Genomic DNA, 19541 nt, shown 5'->3' with positions numbered 1-19541 from the left:
ATTCAAGGGTATTTCTGGATCTGGCAATGTGGCACATCTAGTATTTTATGTGACTGTCACATCTTGTATGCCTGCATGACTGTCACATTTAGTATTCCTGTGTGACTGTCACATCTAGTATACGTGTGTGACGGTCACGCCTGGTACTCCCATGTGACTGCCACATCTACTATTCTTGTGCGACTGTCACAACTTGTACTCCTGTGTGACTGTCAAATCTAGTATCCATGCATGCCTGTCACATATATTATTCATGTGTGACTGTCACATATAATATTCCCATGTGACTGTCACAACTAGTATTCATGTATGACTCACATCTGGTATTCATGTGTGACTTTCAAAACTAGTATTCACATGTGACAACTAGTATTCACATGTGACTGTCACATATATTATTCCTATGTGGCTGTCACAACTAGTATTCCTGTGTGACTGTCACATCCAGTATGCCTGTGTGACTGAAATCTAGCTTCATGGCTGTCATTTGTCATTTATCATTTCAGCCTTCTGTACTTTGGTTCAGTTTATATCATGTCTTGTCTTTTGCTACATCTTAAGTTAATCTTGTAACTTCCATCCCACAGAATACCACAACATCAGCATCAGAATAGTATCCAACAGAGACAGCCACGAGGTCGGCCAGATTGCAGATTTGACCTGCGAGATCGTGGGACAGTCTCCATTTGTGCCTCCCCGGTGGCGTTTACCTAATGGACAGGAGGCCTCAGATGCTACAGGTAACATTTCATCATGTTGAGGACAAAAATAGCAAATCTTGTTCTCGCAATCTGACATATATTGGTGCATTTCCATGTGTCTTTTGCAGTTAATCTTAAGTTAAAAGTGTTAAAAACATTGATTGTGATCTGTATAATAATCTCTGATAGGTTTGTCGACTTACAAATAAAGCAGTTTGGTGGAGCATATTGGCCAAATATTGAAAAAATGTTAGTAAAATATAAGAAGAGAGAAGAGGATATGCAAGTAAGGTATATGTTACCTCAGAGAGCTAAAGTTTTGTGATCTCTTATTACCAACTTTAGTAGACATTTTGTTTGACTTTTTGCAGTTCTACATATTTTATCGTATACTATGGCGCGAGAAAGCGGAATATATTACGTACAAATATATATGCTGTACTTGCGAAATACATACATGGTTAACTTCAAAAATACATTTTAGACATATATATATATATATATATATACACATTTATATTCCCTGAAAATTACATTTATTCCCTTAAAGTATATATTTATATATTCTCCAGGAGTACAGAAATTATTTTCTTAATAACAAATATGTATTCTGTGCAAAAATATATATTCTCTTATGTATTTTGCAAGTACAGCATATATATATTTATACGTAATATATTCCGCTTTCTCACGCCATAGTATGCAAGCAATACGAACCTCTCATTTCAACTGATTTTATTTCCCTACATTTTTCCCCTTCAAGTATCCGTTTCAAGGATAACTTCATACCAGGAGAGTGAAACACTCACCAGGCTTGTGATATCTTCGTTGCAACTCAGCGATCATGGGGACTATGTGTGTGTGGTCGGACCGGTTTCTGCCACCCATTCCCTTCGAGTCACAGGTAAGTTTGATATTTTTGTTCTTTTTAATATGTTTTAGTTTTGCATTTGGTATAAATGAGGTTGCTTTTCTTCTGAAAATGTTATCTAAATTTAATATTAGTAATAACTACCCAAATTAAAAATATTAATGGACGGTTATCAATTCTTTTATTTTTTTTCTCCTTTTGATTGAAATTTGTTCATTTATCATAACCTATAACACATTTCTAAAAACTTGTCTTTGTACTGAAGTGCATAGTCTTAAGGTTTGCAGTGAAAATAGTTTTCCCGAAACAATTTACTTCCCTTCCATATTTTTATTGTCATAATTAATTAGTAAATTAAAGTTTAAGACACTTACTGTATCAAAAATTCAGTTGATATAATTCCTTCTTTCTTTAAAAGTCCCCAGCTGCCGACCACCTTGCCAAAATGGTGGTGTGTGTGTGAATGGAATTTGTAACTGTCCTCAGGACTTCCCAGGATCATACTGTCAAGGAATCAGTAAGTAAAAGCTAGTATACAATAGTTGTAAGATAGTACCAAACTTCCTGGGATTATACTTTCAAGGAATCAGTAAGTAAAAGCTAGTATACACTAGTTGTAGATAGCACCAGACTTCCCAGGATCATACTGTCAAGGAATCAGTAAGTAAAGCTAGTATACACTAGTTGTAAGATAGTACCAGACTTCCCAGGATCATACTGTTAAGGAATCAGTAAGTAAACCTAGTATTCACTAGTTGTAGGTAGTACCAGACTTACCAGGATCATACTGTCAAGGAATCAGTAAGTAAAGCTAGTATACACTAGTTGTAAGATAGTACCAGACTTCCCGGGATCATACTGTTAAGGAATCAGTAAGTAAAGCTAGTATACACTAGTTGTAAGATAGTACCAGACTTCCCAGGATCATACTGTTTAGGAATCAGTAAGTAAACCTAGTATTCACTAGTTGTAGGTAGTACCAGACTTACCAGGATCATACTGTCAAGGAATCAGTAAGTAAAGCTAGTATACACTAGTTGTAAGATAGTACCAGACTTCCCGGGATCATACTGTTAAGGAATCAGTAAGTAAAGCTAGTATACACTAGTTGTAGATAGTACCAGACTTCCCAGGATCATACTGTCAAGGAATCAGTAAGTAAAGCTAGTATACACTAGTTGTAAGACCAGACTTCCCAAGATCATACTGTCAAGGAATCAGTAAGTAAGAGCTAGTATACACTAGTTGTAAGATAGTACCAGACTTCCCGGGATCATACTGTCAAGGAATCAGTAAGTAAAGCTAGTATACACTAGTTGTAAGATAGTACCAGACTTCCCAGGATCATACTGTCAAGGAATCAGTAAGTAAAAGCTAGTATACACTAGTTGTAGATAGTACCATACTTCCCAGGATCATACTGTCAAGGAATCAGTAAGTAAAGCTAGTATACACTAGTTGTAAGATAGTACCAGACTTCCCGGGATCATACTGTCAAGGAATCAGTAAGTAAGAGCTAGTATACACTAGTTGTAAGATAGTACCAGACTTCCCAGGATCATACTGTCAAGGAATCAGTAAGTGAAAGCTAGTATACACTAGTTGTAGATAGTACCAGACTTCCCAAGATCATACTGTCAAGGAATCAGTAAGTAAAGCTAGTATTCACTAGTTGTAGATAGTACCAGACTTCCCAGGATCATACTGTCAAGGAATCAGTAAGTAAAGCTAGTATACACTAGTTGTAAGACCAGACTTTAAGTGAGTCCATTCTCAAAGTTCTCCTGTTCTAGCATAGTTACCTTTACTTGTAGTAGCCTTCCTCAAAGTACTTTTGTTCTAGGTAAATACCTTTACTGAAGTTCGCTCATCTCAAAGTGCTTGTGTTCTAGTGTAATTACCTTTACTCGTACAAGCCCTCCTCGAAGTAATATGTTTCGTGATGCTCGTTAGCCACTAGAAGGGTCTTTTGGTCTTCAAGATATGAGTCATTTTTTTTAATACAGTGTCCTGTTAGGGTTGTACGTCATACTGCTTTTAAAGACAAAATATCTCTTGTTTTCAATCCTTACAGACATCTTTGTGAATATTAAACCAGTGTTCAATGGGCCAATTGAAGTTGGGTCCAACATTCGCTTTCAGTGCGAGGCATCTCGAGCAGGCAGCCACGGTCCACCCAGATGGGAGAATCCAGATGGCTTTAGGATTGTATCATTTGCTGAAGGTCTGTCATGGTCTCAACACTTTCCTGATTAATACTTTTTGTTCGCTATTTCAAGTAATCGTCAGATTATCCTTTAATAGTTCGATCCGATCCGATCTGTTCCAATCCAGTCCAATCCTTCTCACCCAACATTATATCATATCTCTGGTCATTAACATCATCTTGAGCACTAGTGTGGCAAGATCAGTCAATTCTACAGTTTCATTGAATGTTGATGTCTTTGGTCTTTGCTATTAAGGTGGAAATCCATTCTGCTTATCTACCGAACTTTTCATGTCTTTGGTTTTGCTATAAGGTGGAAATCGTCATCTCCATGTGGAATACACTTCAAACACGGTGACGACGCTGGTCATCAATGGACTCGTCCCAACAGACAGGGGAACGTACTATTGCAGAGTAGGATCAGTTGTTGGCACATTGAATGTAGAAGCAGACAGTGAGTATTAATATTGAAGAGTAGTATGGATGCAATCATGAATGTACACTTGTAAGGTGACTGCAGGGCAGGGGGTGGGGTGACTGCAGGGCAGGGGGTGGGGTGACTGCAGGGCAGGGGGTGGGGTGACTGCAGGGCAGGGGGTGGGGGAGAGGAATGGTGGTAGTAATATGAAATGTAATAAACTGTTGTCATGTTAATACCAGAAGTGAGGAAAATGACACTATGCAATAAGCCAGTGTTCTCTTGTCTCCATAAACAGTTCCTTTATTCTTCCAGTCCCCTATTCTTACAATCTCCATTATCCCCCATTCTCCTATTTCTTCATTTTCCTCACTCTCCAATTCTCCCATTACATCATAGCCCATCTCCCCATTCCCTGATTCTCCAGTACGACCATATACCCATCCCCCAGTACCTCCTCCTTCCCTTACCATTCTCCTTCTCCCTTCTCTCAATTCTCCCATTACATCATAGCCCCATTCCCTTATTCCCCACCCTTATTCCCTCTTTATCTCATAAAATCCATATCCCCATTCCCTCATTCTCCACCCACCCCTCATTTCCTGACTTTCCCTATTACGTACATATCCCTATTACCACAGTTTCCTCCCCTTTCCATTCTCCCTTTCCTCAATTCTCCCATTACATCATAGCCCCATCGCCCCATTACCTCACTTTCTCCCTCCCCCCAACCCCCATTCTCACATTCCTCTGCTTACTGGTGTAACATTCACATCTAGCGATGTTAAATTTGTCTCTCCATTGACAAGAATGAAACTGAAAACTTTCATTAATATATTATATTTTGAAATGGATGTAGGTAGAATCTTACATCATGTCAGCAGTTAGTTAATAGTTATTTCTGAGATGTGTTGTCCAGATAGTACTTAAAAGCAAACCCCTTCTAAATGTGGATATATTTAACTAGTACTTTATGATGATATAAAATAAATATAGTATAACAGAAACATATATTTTCATTGACGTATGTTTGGCTTCATGTTATGACTTGTGTATCGTCTCTGTGATTGTTTTTCCACCTCCAGTCCAGAATTCGGTTTGTGCCCAGCCTTGTATAAACGGTGGCTCTTGTTTTGATGGGAGATGTCACTGCATTCGTGGATTTGTTGGACCCCAGTGCCAATTCCAGCGTGAGTTTAATCTCGCTATATCTTCTTCTTATGTTGCTGTAATTTGAACTTTGCCATATCATCATTCATGTATAGGAAAAAATAAGACTCAATATACACAGATGTATCTAATTTGGGTATTTTATTCCCCCTGCCACATATCTCAGTGATCTTCATAATTGCCACAGAATCTTCTAGAAGTTGGAATATTGGTCAGTCATGCTGGTACATCCAGCCCATGTCCGCAGAATTTTACCTCTTTCAAACATGAAACTGAACTCTTTTAAGTTTTTGGAATAATTGTGGTGGTAGAAACTTCCAGGAAAGTGGCAGAATCGTAATCATTTAGAACCCTTTGCTAATACCCATTAATTTCACCAGCCAGCCAAAAAGTCAAGAAGAACTGATCACTTAGCGAGTCCACTGACTCAACAGCTTGTGACCTATGGGCAAATAGTAATGTTGCACTGGCTCAGTTTTGATTGGTTAATAACCTAGTGGGCATCATAATTATTTACATGCCTAAGAGCCATGAAAGATGACAATTGTAAACAGCACAACATGTTTGATAACAAGTGGCTGCTGTTTAATATTATTTTCTCAAACTGGTGTAACCTGGTGATATGTATCATATATGCACAAAGAACATTGAAATAGCAGTTTATCAAAAATTGCAGACATTAATAGAAGGATTTCTTCTTCGTTTGGTTGAATTGGAGTAATCTAATCCAATCTAACTTCTCTTCCAGATATTGCAATTTTCTTTGTTTTCCTTTTCATTCCTCCTCCTCATCAGTACCCAATGACATGGATGTGACCATCATACCAATCCAGCCCATCCCTGATGAGGATAATCCCTTCATCCAATACATCTGTGAGGTTGCTCATGATAGCAGCTTCCTTAATCCTGTATGGTATATGGGGAACAATACCTTAATCCCTACCTACCGATCTCGTAAGTACATCCATTCATCCAGTACATCTGTGAGGTTGCTCATTTTAGCAGCTTTCTTAATCCTGTATGGTATATGGGGAACAATACTTTAATCCCGACCTACCGATCTCGTAAGTTCATTCCTTAATCCAGTACATCTGTGAGGTTGCTCTTTTTAGCATGGTATATGGGGAACAATACCTTAAATCCCAACATTCTAATCTCAAAAAGTAAACCAAGATTTGCTGTTTTGTTTAATAAAAGGAAAACTCAGAAACACCCAGTGACCAGTGGGTAATTGACATTATCTATTATAAGAAATTGTATTCTGAGGTGTAAGTAGACATTTCCTATCAAACATAGTCAGCTGAATGTTGAAACAGTTTTATTTATATTCTAAGTCAGATGTTACAACCCTCGGTATTATTTCTATCGGTTATTTAGTGTAGTGCATTCCAACTAAGCTCAAGAAGCGTAACACTAGTTCTTTTGAATCTCTTTGTGATGATTGTAGCAGAACAGCAGGTTATATCAAGCCTTCTCTATTCAAAGAGTAAATTCAGTGAGACGGCTGACATGTACTTGTCCCACCCATTTCGCCTCCCGGGTTCACCCCCCCCATATGAAGAAGGGGATTGCTCCCCACAGAAAAGGGCAACCCCAATCACCCGTCGCTGAACTGCAGCCATTATGAAAGAAGTTATTCCAAAGCAAGTGAAAGAACTGTTGAACCAAATCTTTTTCCAGTCCGGCCAAATCAAGCCCACCTAAGAAAGAGCCAATCGCACAGAAGCATTTTTGAATGTATCATAAAGCATGTAGATCCTGGCATGTGTAAGATCCAGAAATTTAAAGATTTGTTTGGGTGGACAATCACTCTAATAACTTCACCAAAAAATCGCTTTTTTTTTTTTCTATTGGAACTATTTTGTCTATTTCTATACATATTTTTCATGTTTGACCGGAATATTTCTCACATTTGGATCTCTTTTGTTTTCCTTCTTTTCAGCCGCTCAATACCAGCGAAAGTTTGTTTTGCCTCTCAGCGACAGGTCTACACAACTCACCATCAGGAATCCTACAGATCTAGACTCAGGAGATTACACATGCGTGGTCGGTCCTCTCAGGACACATTTAAGAATCACTGTAGTAGGTATGTGTGTAAATGTTACATCATGTTTATAGAGAAAGGAGAAGGGCACTTAACCAAGTTTAGAATACTTTCTCGGTAGAGTTTCAATCTGCTCCCTCACTTTTAAGATTATAAATGTTTCCGTGTTAGAACCATGGCTTGTGTGAAGGGGAGAAAGTTCCTTGGGAAAGTGACTGTATTAACACTATATTATAACTCATCTTTTCAATACTGGTACTGTTTTGAGATATCATATGTATGGGTATTAAAAGTTTCAAGAAAGCTTTCCAAAATATAACATCTGTGATCTTGCTAGTCAAACATCTGGGAATATTGGTCTCTATTCCGTTTCTATCTCTTACTCTTCAGTCAACGATTTTTGTCCGGGTGGCTGTTTGAATGGAGGTAGCTGCTTGCAGGGAGTTTGTCAGTGCAGAAGTGGATACGTTGGAGCCAGGTGCCATATTGCAAGTAAGTAAGAATAGAAAGAACAAAGAAATACATGCAGTCTTGATATATTTCAGTGCATTAATATTACTGTTCATATCTTCTTAAATAAATGTGTATGAACTTTGAGGATGAGATATTCACAAGATAGACTACCTTGCTGTGTCATGTTGATTCCTTCGCAGCGTTTGAGATTCGGATCCTGCAGCCCCCACAGCAGTCCATCGCCATCGGTCAAGATTTGTCTTTCACTTGCGAATTAGCTGGTTCCACCGGTCTGACCAATCCGATGTGGAGAGGACCAAATGGACAACCCATCAGACCTGGTAGGTTGTCGGGATGAATAATAACAATTATTGTTACGTGATATTCCTCTTTTAACACATGAAAATCCAATATGGATCACAGACATTCTTAAATTTGTCTTTGTATTTTCCTGTTTCCACAATAGCAAACCATTTATTTCAATAAGTATTCTGTGTATCTATCATCAACCTAACATGATGATGAAGTCGCAAAGTTGTCTGACGTGATTTTACCGTTGTTTCACTCAGATGCGAGTCGACGTATTTACACCATGAATACGTCACCTAGTTCTACCACCCTTGTTATTACAAATATAATGGGAGCAGATGCTGGTACCTATACCTGCTACAGAGGAACCTTTACAACCACCTTCACAATACAACTTACAGGTTTGATATGAGAACTACCTTCACAATACAACTTACAGGTTTGATATGAGAGATTATGAATTCCTGTCAAACTCTAAATCAGTCTGTTTCATCGTAACATCGCATGCCGTTGTGTTCTCCCTTGGTAGGATAAATGGGTTAGGTTGGATTTTAAATCACCCAGTAGCTGTTTGCTATTCATATATGTATGGATGTAATGTCACCCAATAGCAGCAGTGTGTTGTAATCCCTCATGTTTCTTCAGTATTCATATTGGTGGGGAAAACAAGGGAAGAAACCCAGAGTTTGTAGAAATTAAATAGATAAATAAGAATTAATAAAAAAATTCTGTCATTTCTTGGTTGCAAACTTTTTGTCATCAAAAGTACAGAATATTGGTTATTTGCTACTTCGTAGGCATAGTAAACCGTTTATGTTGTAAACACACACACGGAAAAAAAAGGGCAGGTTTCTTCCCTTATTCTAAATTTACATGTGAATTATCTCTATGTAATAGTGCATGTTTCTATGGATACCATTTCACTCTCTTGTAGATTTCTCGTAGCCTAGCTGTATTTTGTTATGTTGAATGTCACATTTCCTATTTTCACATTTGGTTATCATGGGAAATCCACCATTTTTCATTCCATTTTACATTCTTTATCACCTCTTTGTGTAGTTGGGTTTCAGACTTGGTGTTTCACATTTCCATACATTTTTTGAGGTTAAACGAAGTAAATACATTTTTTGATTGTTTTGTCACTTTTCTGCCACAATACAGTTTTGCAGTTGTTTAGTAATTTAATATTGTATTTTTGTACTTGACAGTATGCTCAGCACTACTGAAGGAAAGGACATAAATTAAAAATGGGGAAAAAATGTTTAGAAAATCATTTTGCGGTACATCTGTTGGTCTTATTGTCATTAAATTTATCTTTCAAACAGTCTGCTTGATGAAATTCACTCAAGGTAGACTGCTTCAATCTGTTATTTATAAATAATCTGTTGAAATTTATTTGGGTAAATGCGTTGCATACTAACTTGAGTTTTGTACTTCTCAAGAAAGTTTTTTTTTAATAAAACAAATGCCTAAGAACAAAAGAAAGAAATTAAAGCTTCTTAATGAAAAAGAGAAAAAAAAAGTATTATTTGCTTTCAAAAAGGGGAAAAGAAAAGCTTGGATTGCTGTATTGTCACAAGTAACGTCCATATTTAAAGGCACCGTCAGAGTTTCTTGCATGCACATTTTTTTTTTTTTTACTGATTTCCATTGGGATTTTGCTCATCTGCATTACGATCTTCCCTGCCTATAGCAAATAACACCCAACTCCCCTGTTTTAGGTCAAAAACAGGGGAGATTGAATAACTACCCGAGTTGGTAATGCTAGCCATACTGAATGCTCCTCTGCACAAATTCATGTTTAAACACACAGTGTACTATTTCAGTGGTCAAGCCAAATTTTTCTTCACACAGGAAAGTAGTGCTGGCCAGTACTTGTGTTTACAGTCATATGGTGGCTGGTCAATAAATTAGGTACGCTCAAGGATGAGTCCTAATGACAGATAGTTTATGCTATCAAATAACAAATTATTAATGCTTGAGTGAATTGAGGAGGACTGCTTTTCTATAGGCAGGCTTGACCGTCATGTGATTGGTAAAAGCAAAAGGAATATTGTCAATGTTGCTTGTTGCAGGCCTTCTGGGAATGTTTAATAATAATCATAATTTCAATGTTTGTTTTTAATATCTTATTGTTTCAAATCATGGGTGGCATGTATGTGTTGCATGCGCACGAGTGTATGTATTTTGTTTTGCATTTCTCCTTGGTCTCCTCTCACACAGGTGTTCAACCGTGCCATCCTGGGTGCGAAAACGGGGGTATATGTTACAGAGGTCAATGTCAGTGTGTTAGCTTTTTCACTGGTCGTCAGTGTGAATTCTTTGGTAAGAGGTTTTACAGGTGCATTTAAATAGGCAGTGATTAGTCATGGGCGACAGGAATGAGCAGCTCATGAGCCGAGGGGACTCATTTTCTTATGATCGACCAGTACTGTGTGCATTAGAAACAAAGAGTGAATGTAATAGCAGATGCTGTGACAGTAGGTTTAATATAAGAAAATATATTTATCAAAGTAATTTCCTGTATTATAAAGAAATTTGTTTTGACTACCACATTGCAAACATGCGAGGTGTATGCCCAATTTCATAACTCCTAGTGCAATTTGGTGAGTTGAAAGTGAAATATTGGAGTTCCAATCAGTTGTTTAACTGCAAAGACTGTCCAGGATTATTACATATATCAGGTTGTTATCGGTATCCCACAAAGGCAACAGGTAAGTTGAAGTTTCTGTTAATTCTTGTATATCTTTTTCAGTCTTGACTTATCCTGTCCGATCTCAATTTGTTTTTGACCATCATACTGTCTTGAAAGTTGAACGTATGTCCTTGCATATTAACACCCTGGTATTCAAAGTGAGAGTCTCACCCCTTTCGAGGATCACCCCAATTTTCGTTTCAAATGATCGACAAACATTTGTGAAGGTTCACCTTAAAATTTGGAACAAAAACAAAATTTATTGATATTTGCAGATACAACATAAGAAAGTGGAAAAATCTGTAACAAGTACTTCAAAGTTGCAAAACAATACATCATTTTGCAACTAGGAACATTAAATCATATTACATTTTTTCTGGAAGGGAACAGGGGTACTTCATCCACATAGATCCCTCCCCTAGGCCACAACATACACCTGTGGAGGGTCGCCATATCAAGGAAGTTAGAAATCAGTGTATACTAGCAAAACCAAAAATTGAATACCAGGGTTCTAGCTAATACATCCCTGTTCAGTGCATGTTTGTTATGTTATTCACCATGTTTCCTTTGACTTATATGGGTCTGTCAAAGTGTTTCGATATATTGCTTTTTCTTAAAAAGTGATGTACAGAGTTTATTCCAAATCACATTTGTGACCATGCAACCAAGATGCTGTATGGATTGTCCTTCAGATTTTCAGGCAAAAAAGAACATTTTTTTTTTTTTTTAAATTTGGATTAGCACCTGTGAAGTTGAAGATTAAGGTGTGCTTCACAAACATATTTGCTCAGGGGGTGGATTAGCTCTTGTGAAGCCCGAGGATTAAGCTTAGGGTGTGCCTCACAAACATGTTCTCAGTGGGGTGGATTAGCACCTGTGAAGCCCAAGGATTAAGCTTGGGTGTGCTTCACAAACATATTTTCTCAATGGGGAGGAGTCGGTCACAGCTGGTGGTCTGTAAAGTCACCTGAGCAAATGTTCAATACAATATTTTACTTCCACATAAATTAAAATAGGTTAAAGTTCTATTGATAGCCACTGTTTTGTCTATCCACTACTAGTTTCGATGCCAAACATCAATTGAATATTTCTCTAGCAGTAAGGAACATTCATGCATCTTTAAATCAAGTACTAGGCAACTTCTTAGTTATTGCTCATCTGAAGCTTCATAAAATTTTAGAAAATGACAAAAATGATATGTGGGAATTTCACATATTTATATTTGCTACAATGTATTAAAGAGAGATGTGGACCTTGACATATTTGTCAAGAAATAACTGTTGTCTTTGTACGAACTCATAGGCGTGCTTAATATATTCTCGATAATGATGTACTAAATATTAAGCTTTATCAGTGTGGTCTTAATAATGTTTTGTTAAATATTATTGTGCTTTGCTTGCCTAAAACTTTTTCTTAAGACATTACCTTCAGTTGTAAGGCTTATGAACAGTATTCATTTGTTAATGCAGCATCGGTTATTGATTATTGTTGTTACTATAAAATCTATCACGCCCTCCCTAACGATAGAGGGCAGCTTATTCAAATACACTGGAATTTACTTTAAAGGAATGTTCCTGCAGCAGAAAATATTTCCCTGATACGAAAAAGAAGAAATATCCCTCATCACAATGTCTTGTTTTTAACTTGAGATGTGGTTCATTGAATGTAAACCAACATTGACTGGCTAAGCCCTGACTGATAATTCCGACTAATAAAAATGATTCTGATTGATAAAAAAACTTACAATTTTATTTCCATCATAAGATGAGTGGCAGTATTCAATTTTTTAAGAAATTTGTGCATTTTCTTTGATTTTCCCTGAAAATTTACTCCAATGAAATTATTTGCAAATTCCACCAAATCTTTCCTTTTCTGTTGTGTAGTACCTCCTTACTACATCCGCATAAATCCACCCGACAACGATATATTCTCTGTCGGTAACAATGTGACCTTCTTGTGTGAGGTACCTGTCGGTAGCAACTATGGATCTCCAATGTGGAAGTTACCCTCAGGGGCTGTTATACCAAAACAAGGTAGGATAGCTTTTGCCTTATTTTCATTCCATAGTCGTTGAAAATGACAACATTCATGCTGTGAAAGTGTCCATTAGCTATAGGTTGCATTCAAAAACCCGCAGTTTGTACTGAACGGCAGGTTTTTCCACTTGCTTAGCTGAGTGATCAATTCCCATCTTTTTGCACTATAGTTGAGCTGCCTATATTCGTCTATTATGCAACTCATCACACAGTAGCAAATCACTATCAAATCAAGGCAGACATGGCAAGTTGTGAACAAACTCACAAGTCTGTTTGCAGGAGAGATAGAGTTTCAGTAAGTTGAGGTCAAGAGAGCTGAAAGATGCAACCTATGTTTAATGGACTAATTCTTGTCATGTTGTCCATCACATCACGGACATGTGTCGTTTACTTGAGTGAGATTCTGGCCATCATACAAACTCAACATATACAAAACCCACCCAATAAAAATTTAATAAATTAGATAGAACTCTCCCCCCCCCCCCCCACACACACCCCATCCCCTGAACTTCATGATGGTGATAAAGCTTGTGTGTCATTTATTATGACCAGTGGTTATTCCTCATTTTCACTGATTACACCTTATTATGTTTTACCTTGCATCATTTTCTCTTATTCAGGTGGTGGTATGGGTCACATCTATTCCAGGATGGTTAGCCAGTATTCTACACAGCTTATATTCCAAGGATTGAGAGTAGAAGATAGAGGGAGCTATACATGTGTTGCAGGTTCACATAACCAAACATTTATGTTTTTCATAAGAGGTGAGTGGTTATAAAAGTATGTAATTAATGGTCTGGCTTAAATGTCATTATTAAGTCAGTAATTAAAAGAGGATTGTATATTCTATCTAATAATAAACTGTAATGTTTGGTTCTTACTGTTTCCTACTAACCAATCATTTGGAATATTTCGCTTGTCAAGGTACAGGTTGTTCAAGTTTAATATCTTGCCTGTGAGGATATGATAAGAAAAATAATGGTTTCTGACTAACATTTCTGATTTCTGACAAATCCAGCACAAAAATTGTACCTCAGAACAGAGCTACCCATTTCAGTTCAGAAAAGGGAGAATTTGTGTTCTTTAGAATCTGAACTCAATTAACTGTTTTGGTTGGTAACCTAGAAAATTACCTCCATAAATGAGGTGCACTTCCTCTAAACATCTTTATTGAGTGTTTGTATTTTAATTTGTACATTGCAGACACTCCTTGTATTTAATTTTGTACATTACAGACACTCCTTGTATTTTATTTTGTACATTGCAGACACTCCTTGTATTTTATTTTTTACATTGCAGACATTTCTGGTATTTTTTTTTTCATGCATTGCAGACGCTCCTTGTATTTTATTTTGTACACTGCGTACATTTCTTGTATTTTATTTGGTACATTGCAGACATTTCTTATATTTTATTCTGTACATTGCAGACACTCCTCGTTTTCTATGTACATTGTAGAAATTCCTTGTATTTTATTTTGAACATTGCAGACATTTCTTGTATTTTATTTTGTACATTGCAGACATTTCTTGTATTTTATTTTGTACATTGCAGACATTTCTTGCATTTTATTTTGTACATGTCAGACACTCCTTGTACTTTATTTTGTACATTGCAGACACTCCTTATGTTTTATTTTGTTCATTGCACCCATTTTTTGTATTTTATTTTATACATTACATACATTTCCTGTATTTTATTTTGTACATTGCAGACACTCCTTGTATTTTATATTGTACATCGCAGACACTCCTTGTATTTATTGCGTATATTGCAGACACTCCTTGTATTTTATATTGTACATGACAGACACTCCTTGTATTTATTTTGTACATTGCAGACACTCTGTGTATTTTATTTTGTACACTGTAGACACTCCTTGCATTTATTTTGTACATTACAGACACTCCTTGTATTTTATTTTTTACATTGCAGACATTTCTGGTATTTTATTTTGTACGTTGCAGACATTCCTTGTATTTTTATTTTGTACGTTGCTGAAGACATGTCTTGTATTTTCATTTGTACATTGCAGATATTCCCTGTAATCCGCCTTGCCAGAATGGCGGTACCTGTATGAGCGGAAGGTGTTTCTGTCGTCCCATGTTTGTAGGAACATACTGCCATATAATAAGTAAGTTTACACTTTCACCAGCCTGCTGCAAACAAATGAATAAAGACTTTGTAAAGCTGTATTACAAGGTGATTTCCCCATGAACTTGTTAAGTTGAAAATTCTGGTGAGATTTTGAAACCCCCAAAAAAAGACCTAATCTAACTTTTCCATACATCTAGCTATAGCCGTAACTGGATAATAATTCAATTTTCAGCAGGATAGTCCTGATGGACTGGATAGTTCCTGGTGTATCTCTAGTTAACACACGGTAACTATGCACTGGGTATCCAGCAGGATAGTCCTGATGGACTAGATAGTACCCGGAGCTTCCCTAGTTAGCACACAATAACTATGCACTGGGTATCCAGCAGGATAGTCCTGATGGACTGGATAGTACCCGGTTCTTCCTTAGGAAACACACAGTAACTATGCACCGGGTATCCAGCAGGATAGTCCTGACGGACTGGATAGTACCCGGTGCTTCCCTAGTTAACACACAGTAAGTATGCACAGAGGATCCAGCAGGATAGTCCTGATGGACTGGATGGTACCCGGTGCTTCCCTAGTTAACACACATTAACTATACACCGGGTATCCAGCAGGATATTCCTGATGGACTGGATAGTACCTGGTGCTTCCCTAGTTAACCCACAGTAACTATGCACCAGGTATCCAGCAGGATATTCCTGATGGACTGGATAGTACCCGGTTCTTCCCTAGTTAACACACACACAGTAACTATGCACTGGGTATCCAGCAGGATAGTCCTGATGGACTGGATAGTACCTGGTGCTTCCCTAGTTAACACACAGTAAGTATGCACAGAGGATCCAGCAGGATAGTCCTGATGGACTGGATAGTACCCGGTGCTTCCCTAGTTAACACACATTAACTATGCACCGGGTATCCAGCAGGATATTCCTGATGGACTGGATAGTACCCGGTGCTTCCCTAGTTAACGCACAGTAACTATGCACCAGGTATCCAGCAGGATATTCCTGATGGACTGGATAGTACCCGGTTCTTCCCTAGTTAACACACACACAGTAACTATGCACTGGGTATCCAGCAGGATAGTCCTGATGGACTGGATAGTACCTGGTGCTTCCCTAGTTAACACACAGTAACTATGCACCGGGTATCCAGCAGGATAGTCGTGATTGACTGGATAGTACCCGGTGCTTCCCTAGTTAACGCACAGTAACTATGCACCGGGTATCTAGCAGGATAGTCCTGATGGACTGGATAGTACCCGGTGCTTCCCTAGTTAACACACATTAACTATCTATGTTAACTTTAATATGTTCACACAATAAATAAAAAAAATGGTTGAAGAAGAGTAATCTACTTGTGTTATATGCCCAGAGTTTGTAGCGGTTTGAAACTATGGGATTGGTACTTGTAGTTTTGTGGTAGAGGGGTAGTAATAGGATATTTGGGTGGTTCATTGACCCTGCCCCCACCCCTCTCCAGGCCTGTCAAGTAAAGATAGCCAAAGAGAACATTAATCACCATCTCAAATCTCTGGCTTTGCTCAGGTGTTGTATTTCTCTGATAGGTGGTTATTATGGTTAGAAATTTCTATCGGTATCGCCCCGGGTATAAGTGAGAAGTTCTTATATACCCAAAGGTAAATGATACGCATGATTTACTTTTAATAAGAAAGATCTAATGTTGCTTTATCCACAAGAAGAAGCATTTGTAATGAGAGCAGAATCGTTAGCATGCTTTCTGTGGTAGTAATGTCATCAAACAGAGCAATGTCTGTGTGGCATTTGTTCAAGTTCCTGCAATTAAACTTGGAGATTTTTCTCTGTTTAAATATGCAATAGTTTTAGCATTCATTATACAGCTGAATTCATTTAAGATAAACCTTTTTATCTCATTTTAACATGTACCTTACTTTGTTTCGTCTCTGTTCAAGAACCGGCCTATGAGATACGAATCGTAGGCAGTCCTAATGGAAACATCACTGTAGGACAGACAGTCCAGTTTGTGTGTGAAGTGTCCCAGTATGCTGTCAGTAAATACCCTCAGTGGATCGGACCAACAGGAGATGTCATCAGAAATCTCGGAGCAGGTATGTTCGGTATGACTGCAGTACAATGGCAGTTTATATGACAAAAACGCTATGGTTGCTAGGTGACACCTGCTCTTATATAAACATCAAGTGTTAGTAGAAAAGCCTTATAACCAAACTCTTGACCATTATGTACAGAATGCATTGTCATTATGTTTAGGGGAGGATTGAGGGGATTGATTTGTGGGGGGGGGGGCAGTCAAGTAGGGCACAGGCATACCTGTGAGCACCGATCAAATTGGGATCTCCTGTTTTGCCCTACATCCTCCTACATCCTCTTCCCAGATACTTAACAACTATAGACTAAGCCTTTAAATAAACATTCCCCAATGTTAGCAATGTATCAAAAATATTCATTAACTTGACATTTGACTTCTAAGTTAATTCTATGTTTGCAAAGTCTGCTCAAAATTTAAAGATGTTGCTGTGCACTACTTTTTATCGAGAATTTTTGGCTCTTGCTTTCCCTTGCTTTACATACAGAAAGAGTGATGTAAATTATTTTCTGAATCTGTGTATCGCTTGTCTCTCATTGATAGGAGGAACTCAGCATATACACTCGATTTCCCAGAATGCACTGCAGTCTGTCTTGCGAATCATTAACGTACAATCTGTTGATGCTGGTAACTACAGCTGTGTGGCTGGCCCGAACAGAGCATCTCTGTTTATCAACATCAAAGGTAAGTAGCTTGATTTAAAATCAGTGTTTTTTTTGGAGGGGGGAGGCAATAAAAAGCGTCTCTCACTTGCATTGAAAACGGTTTATAGCTCATTGCCTGAATGTCAATATCTTTGCTGACACAATTTCAGAAAATTTGTAATTTTCAAACTGGACTTTGAAGGGACAATATGAGTTGTACATGCTTAATTTCTTAAACAAGCTGCTGGTTATGAATTTTAATTGGTTCTTAGACCAAGCTAAACTAGTTTTTCCTCTCATGGTTTGGTTAGAATGGAGCTTAGTTGTTAGCCGTCTTACTTTAAATAGTGTAGGATTACTCACAGTTTAAAGCTCAATTCTTAAATGCATCCTAAAGTGCACAGGATAGCATGATCTGTTTTAGGGGTGTACCACCATTCTCAAAATCCTTGGATTAACAAGGAAAAATCTTTCAGATTGAAGGTGGACTGTGAATTGTGAAACATGTCTTTGATAGCTAGAGTAATATGGAACAATATTTTATTTCCTTTCATGTATTATTGTATTATTTATTTTCCTCTTTTGATATATTTTGTTTCTCTGCCAACGATTAGGATCACCATGCTTCCCACCTTGTTCTCAAGGAGGCCTCTGTCAGGGAGGTTCATGCCAGTGTTTAAACAATTACTTCGGGAGGTATTGTCAGTATCCAGGTATGCTCTCATCAATTGTTTCAATCACCCCCCTCCCCTCCCCACCCCTTTTTCCTCTTTTGAGATAATATTATTTATCAAAATAAAATAAAACTGTTAGCAAACTGCTTATCCACTAGAGAGCCTGTGTAAGAGAGACAGGTTAACCTATCTGTATTCCGTGCATGCTTTTGTCCCTTCTGTTACTATTACTAGTCATTCAGCCTCTGAAGAAGATCCTGCTAGGGTCGAAACGTCAGGCCATCTTACTTTTACACAATATTATTTATAACAGAATTCACCAAAATTAGGAATAATTGGCTGTGTTTATATTTTTATTTGCTTCTGCAGCATTGTGATATATTGTACTCTGTGAAACTTGATGTTTTATATAAAGCAGTGTAATCCTCCTAAACTTACTTTAATAAAGACCTTGTTAAGGATACTCATAAGATGACCAAATATATTTAAAACCCAATCAAATTATTCAAAACGAAGTTCTGAATTTGATTATCTCGTAGACCAAAAAGTGGCCAGATCAACATCAAATAACTCTTTTTTTTTTCTTTTCTTTTTTTTAACATGATGTCATCTGCTCTTGTGTTTCCTTCATTTTGAATTCTCTTCAGGTGCCATCCCTCCTCTGAGAATCGTTTATGACGAGACTCAGGATATTGTAATAGGCAGCACCGTCAGGTTTACCTGTGTAGCACCAGAGATAGAGGGCTATGAATACCCTCAATGGAGAGGGCCTGATGGTGAAGAGATCTTGCCCCTTGGAGAGGGTAAATAATATTCAACTATTACTATGTATTGTATTGTCAAGGTGTGTTAGACGTGTAGTACTTAAAGGCATTGAAGACTCGCCCCAAACTGCGTGCTGCCATCTGAAAATGTTAACTTTCCGTTGCTTGCAAGTGAAGTTTTTTCTTGTCGCTTCAAAATGCAGACAGTAATAAAACGTGATACCTTGTTATCTTTTATCTAGACCCGAGATGTCTATCGCTGCAATGTACACAGCTGTGTTGAGGGTATTGACCGTAGCTGTATGTATTGACTGTACACTACTGTCTAATTACCGACGTTAGCAAGCTGTTTGTGTGTATTTTCT

The 19541-nt window shown here is 37.6% G+C and overlaps 1 protein-coding gene across 9 annotated transcripts in view; it reads left to right on the top strand.

Annotated features, from left to right (window-relative positions):
- LOC139977877 (uncharacterized) overlaps positions 1–19541 on the top strand; it is a 221559-nt gene that overhangs the window by 115678 nt on the left and 86340 nt on the right. For 7 of the 9 annotated variants that reach the window (XM_071987580.1, XM_071987579.1, XM_071987576.1 and 4 more), the window contains 19 exons: positions 588–740; positions 1465–1605; positions 1991–2089; positions 3647–3796; positions 4092–4232; positions 5282–5386; positions 6162–6320; positions 7309–7452; positions 7801–7902; positions 8064–8204; positions 8433–8573; positions 10396–10497; positions 12751–12900; positions 13524–13667; positions 14939–15037; positions 16943–17098; positions 17638–17778; positions 18353–18451; positions 19060–19215. In XM_071987580.1, the coding sequence (XP_071843681.1) occupies positions 588–740; positions 1465–1605; positions 1991–2089; positions 3647–3796; positions 4092–4232; positions 5282–5386; positions 6162–6320; positions 7309–7452; positions 7801–7902; positions 8064–8204; positions 8433–8573; positions 10396–10497; positions 12751–12900; positions 13524–13667; positions 14939–15037; positions 16943–17098; positions 17638–17778; positions 18353–18451; positions 19060–19215 (2523 nt within the window). Of the gene's footprint in view, positions 1–587; positions 741–1464; positions 1606–1990; positions 2090–3646; positions 3797–4091; positions 4233–5281; positions 5387–6161; positions 6321–7308; positions 7453–7800; positions 7903–8063; positions 8205–8432; positions 8574–9497; positions 9522–10395; positions 10498–12750; positions 12901–13523; positions 13668–14938; positions 15038–16942; positions 17099–17637; positions 17779–18352; positions 18452–19059; positions 19216–19541 lie in introns of all 9 variants that reach the window. The other 2 variants (XM_071987574.1, XM_071987578.1) reach the window with 2 other exon arrangements.

The sequence above is a fragment of the Apostichopus japonicus genome, chromosome 12 (assembly GCF_037975245.1).
Source record: "Apostichopus japonicus isolate 1M-3 chromosome 12, ASM3797524v1, whole genome shotgun sequence".
Classification (NCBI taxonomy): Eukaryota; Metazoa; Echinodermata; class Holothuroidea; order Aspidochirotida; family Stichopodidae; genus Apostichopus; species Apostichopus japonicus.
This window is presented reverse-complemented; position numbering and strand designations above follow the sequence as displayed.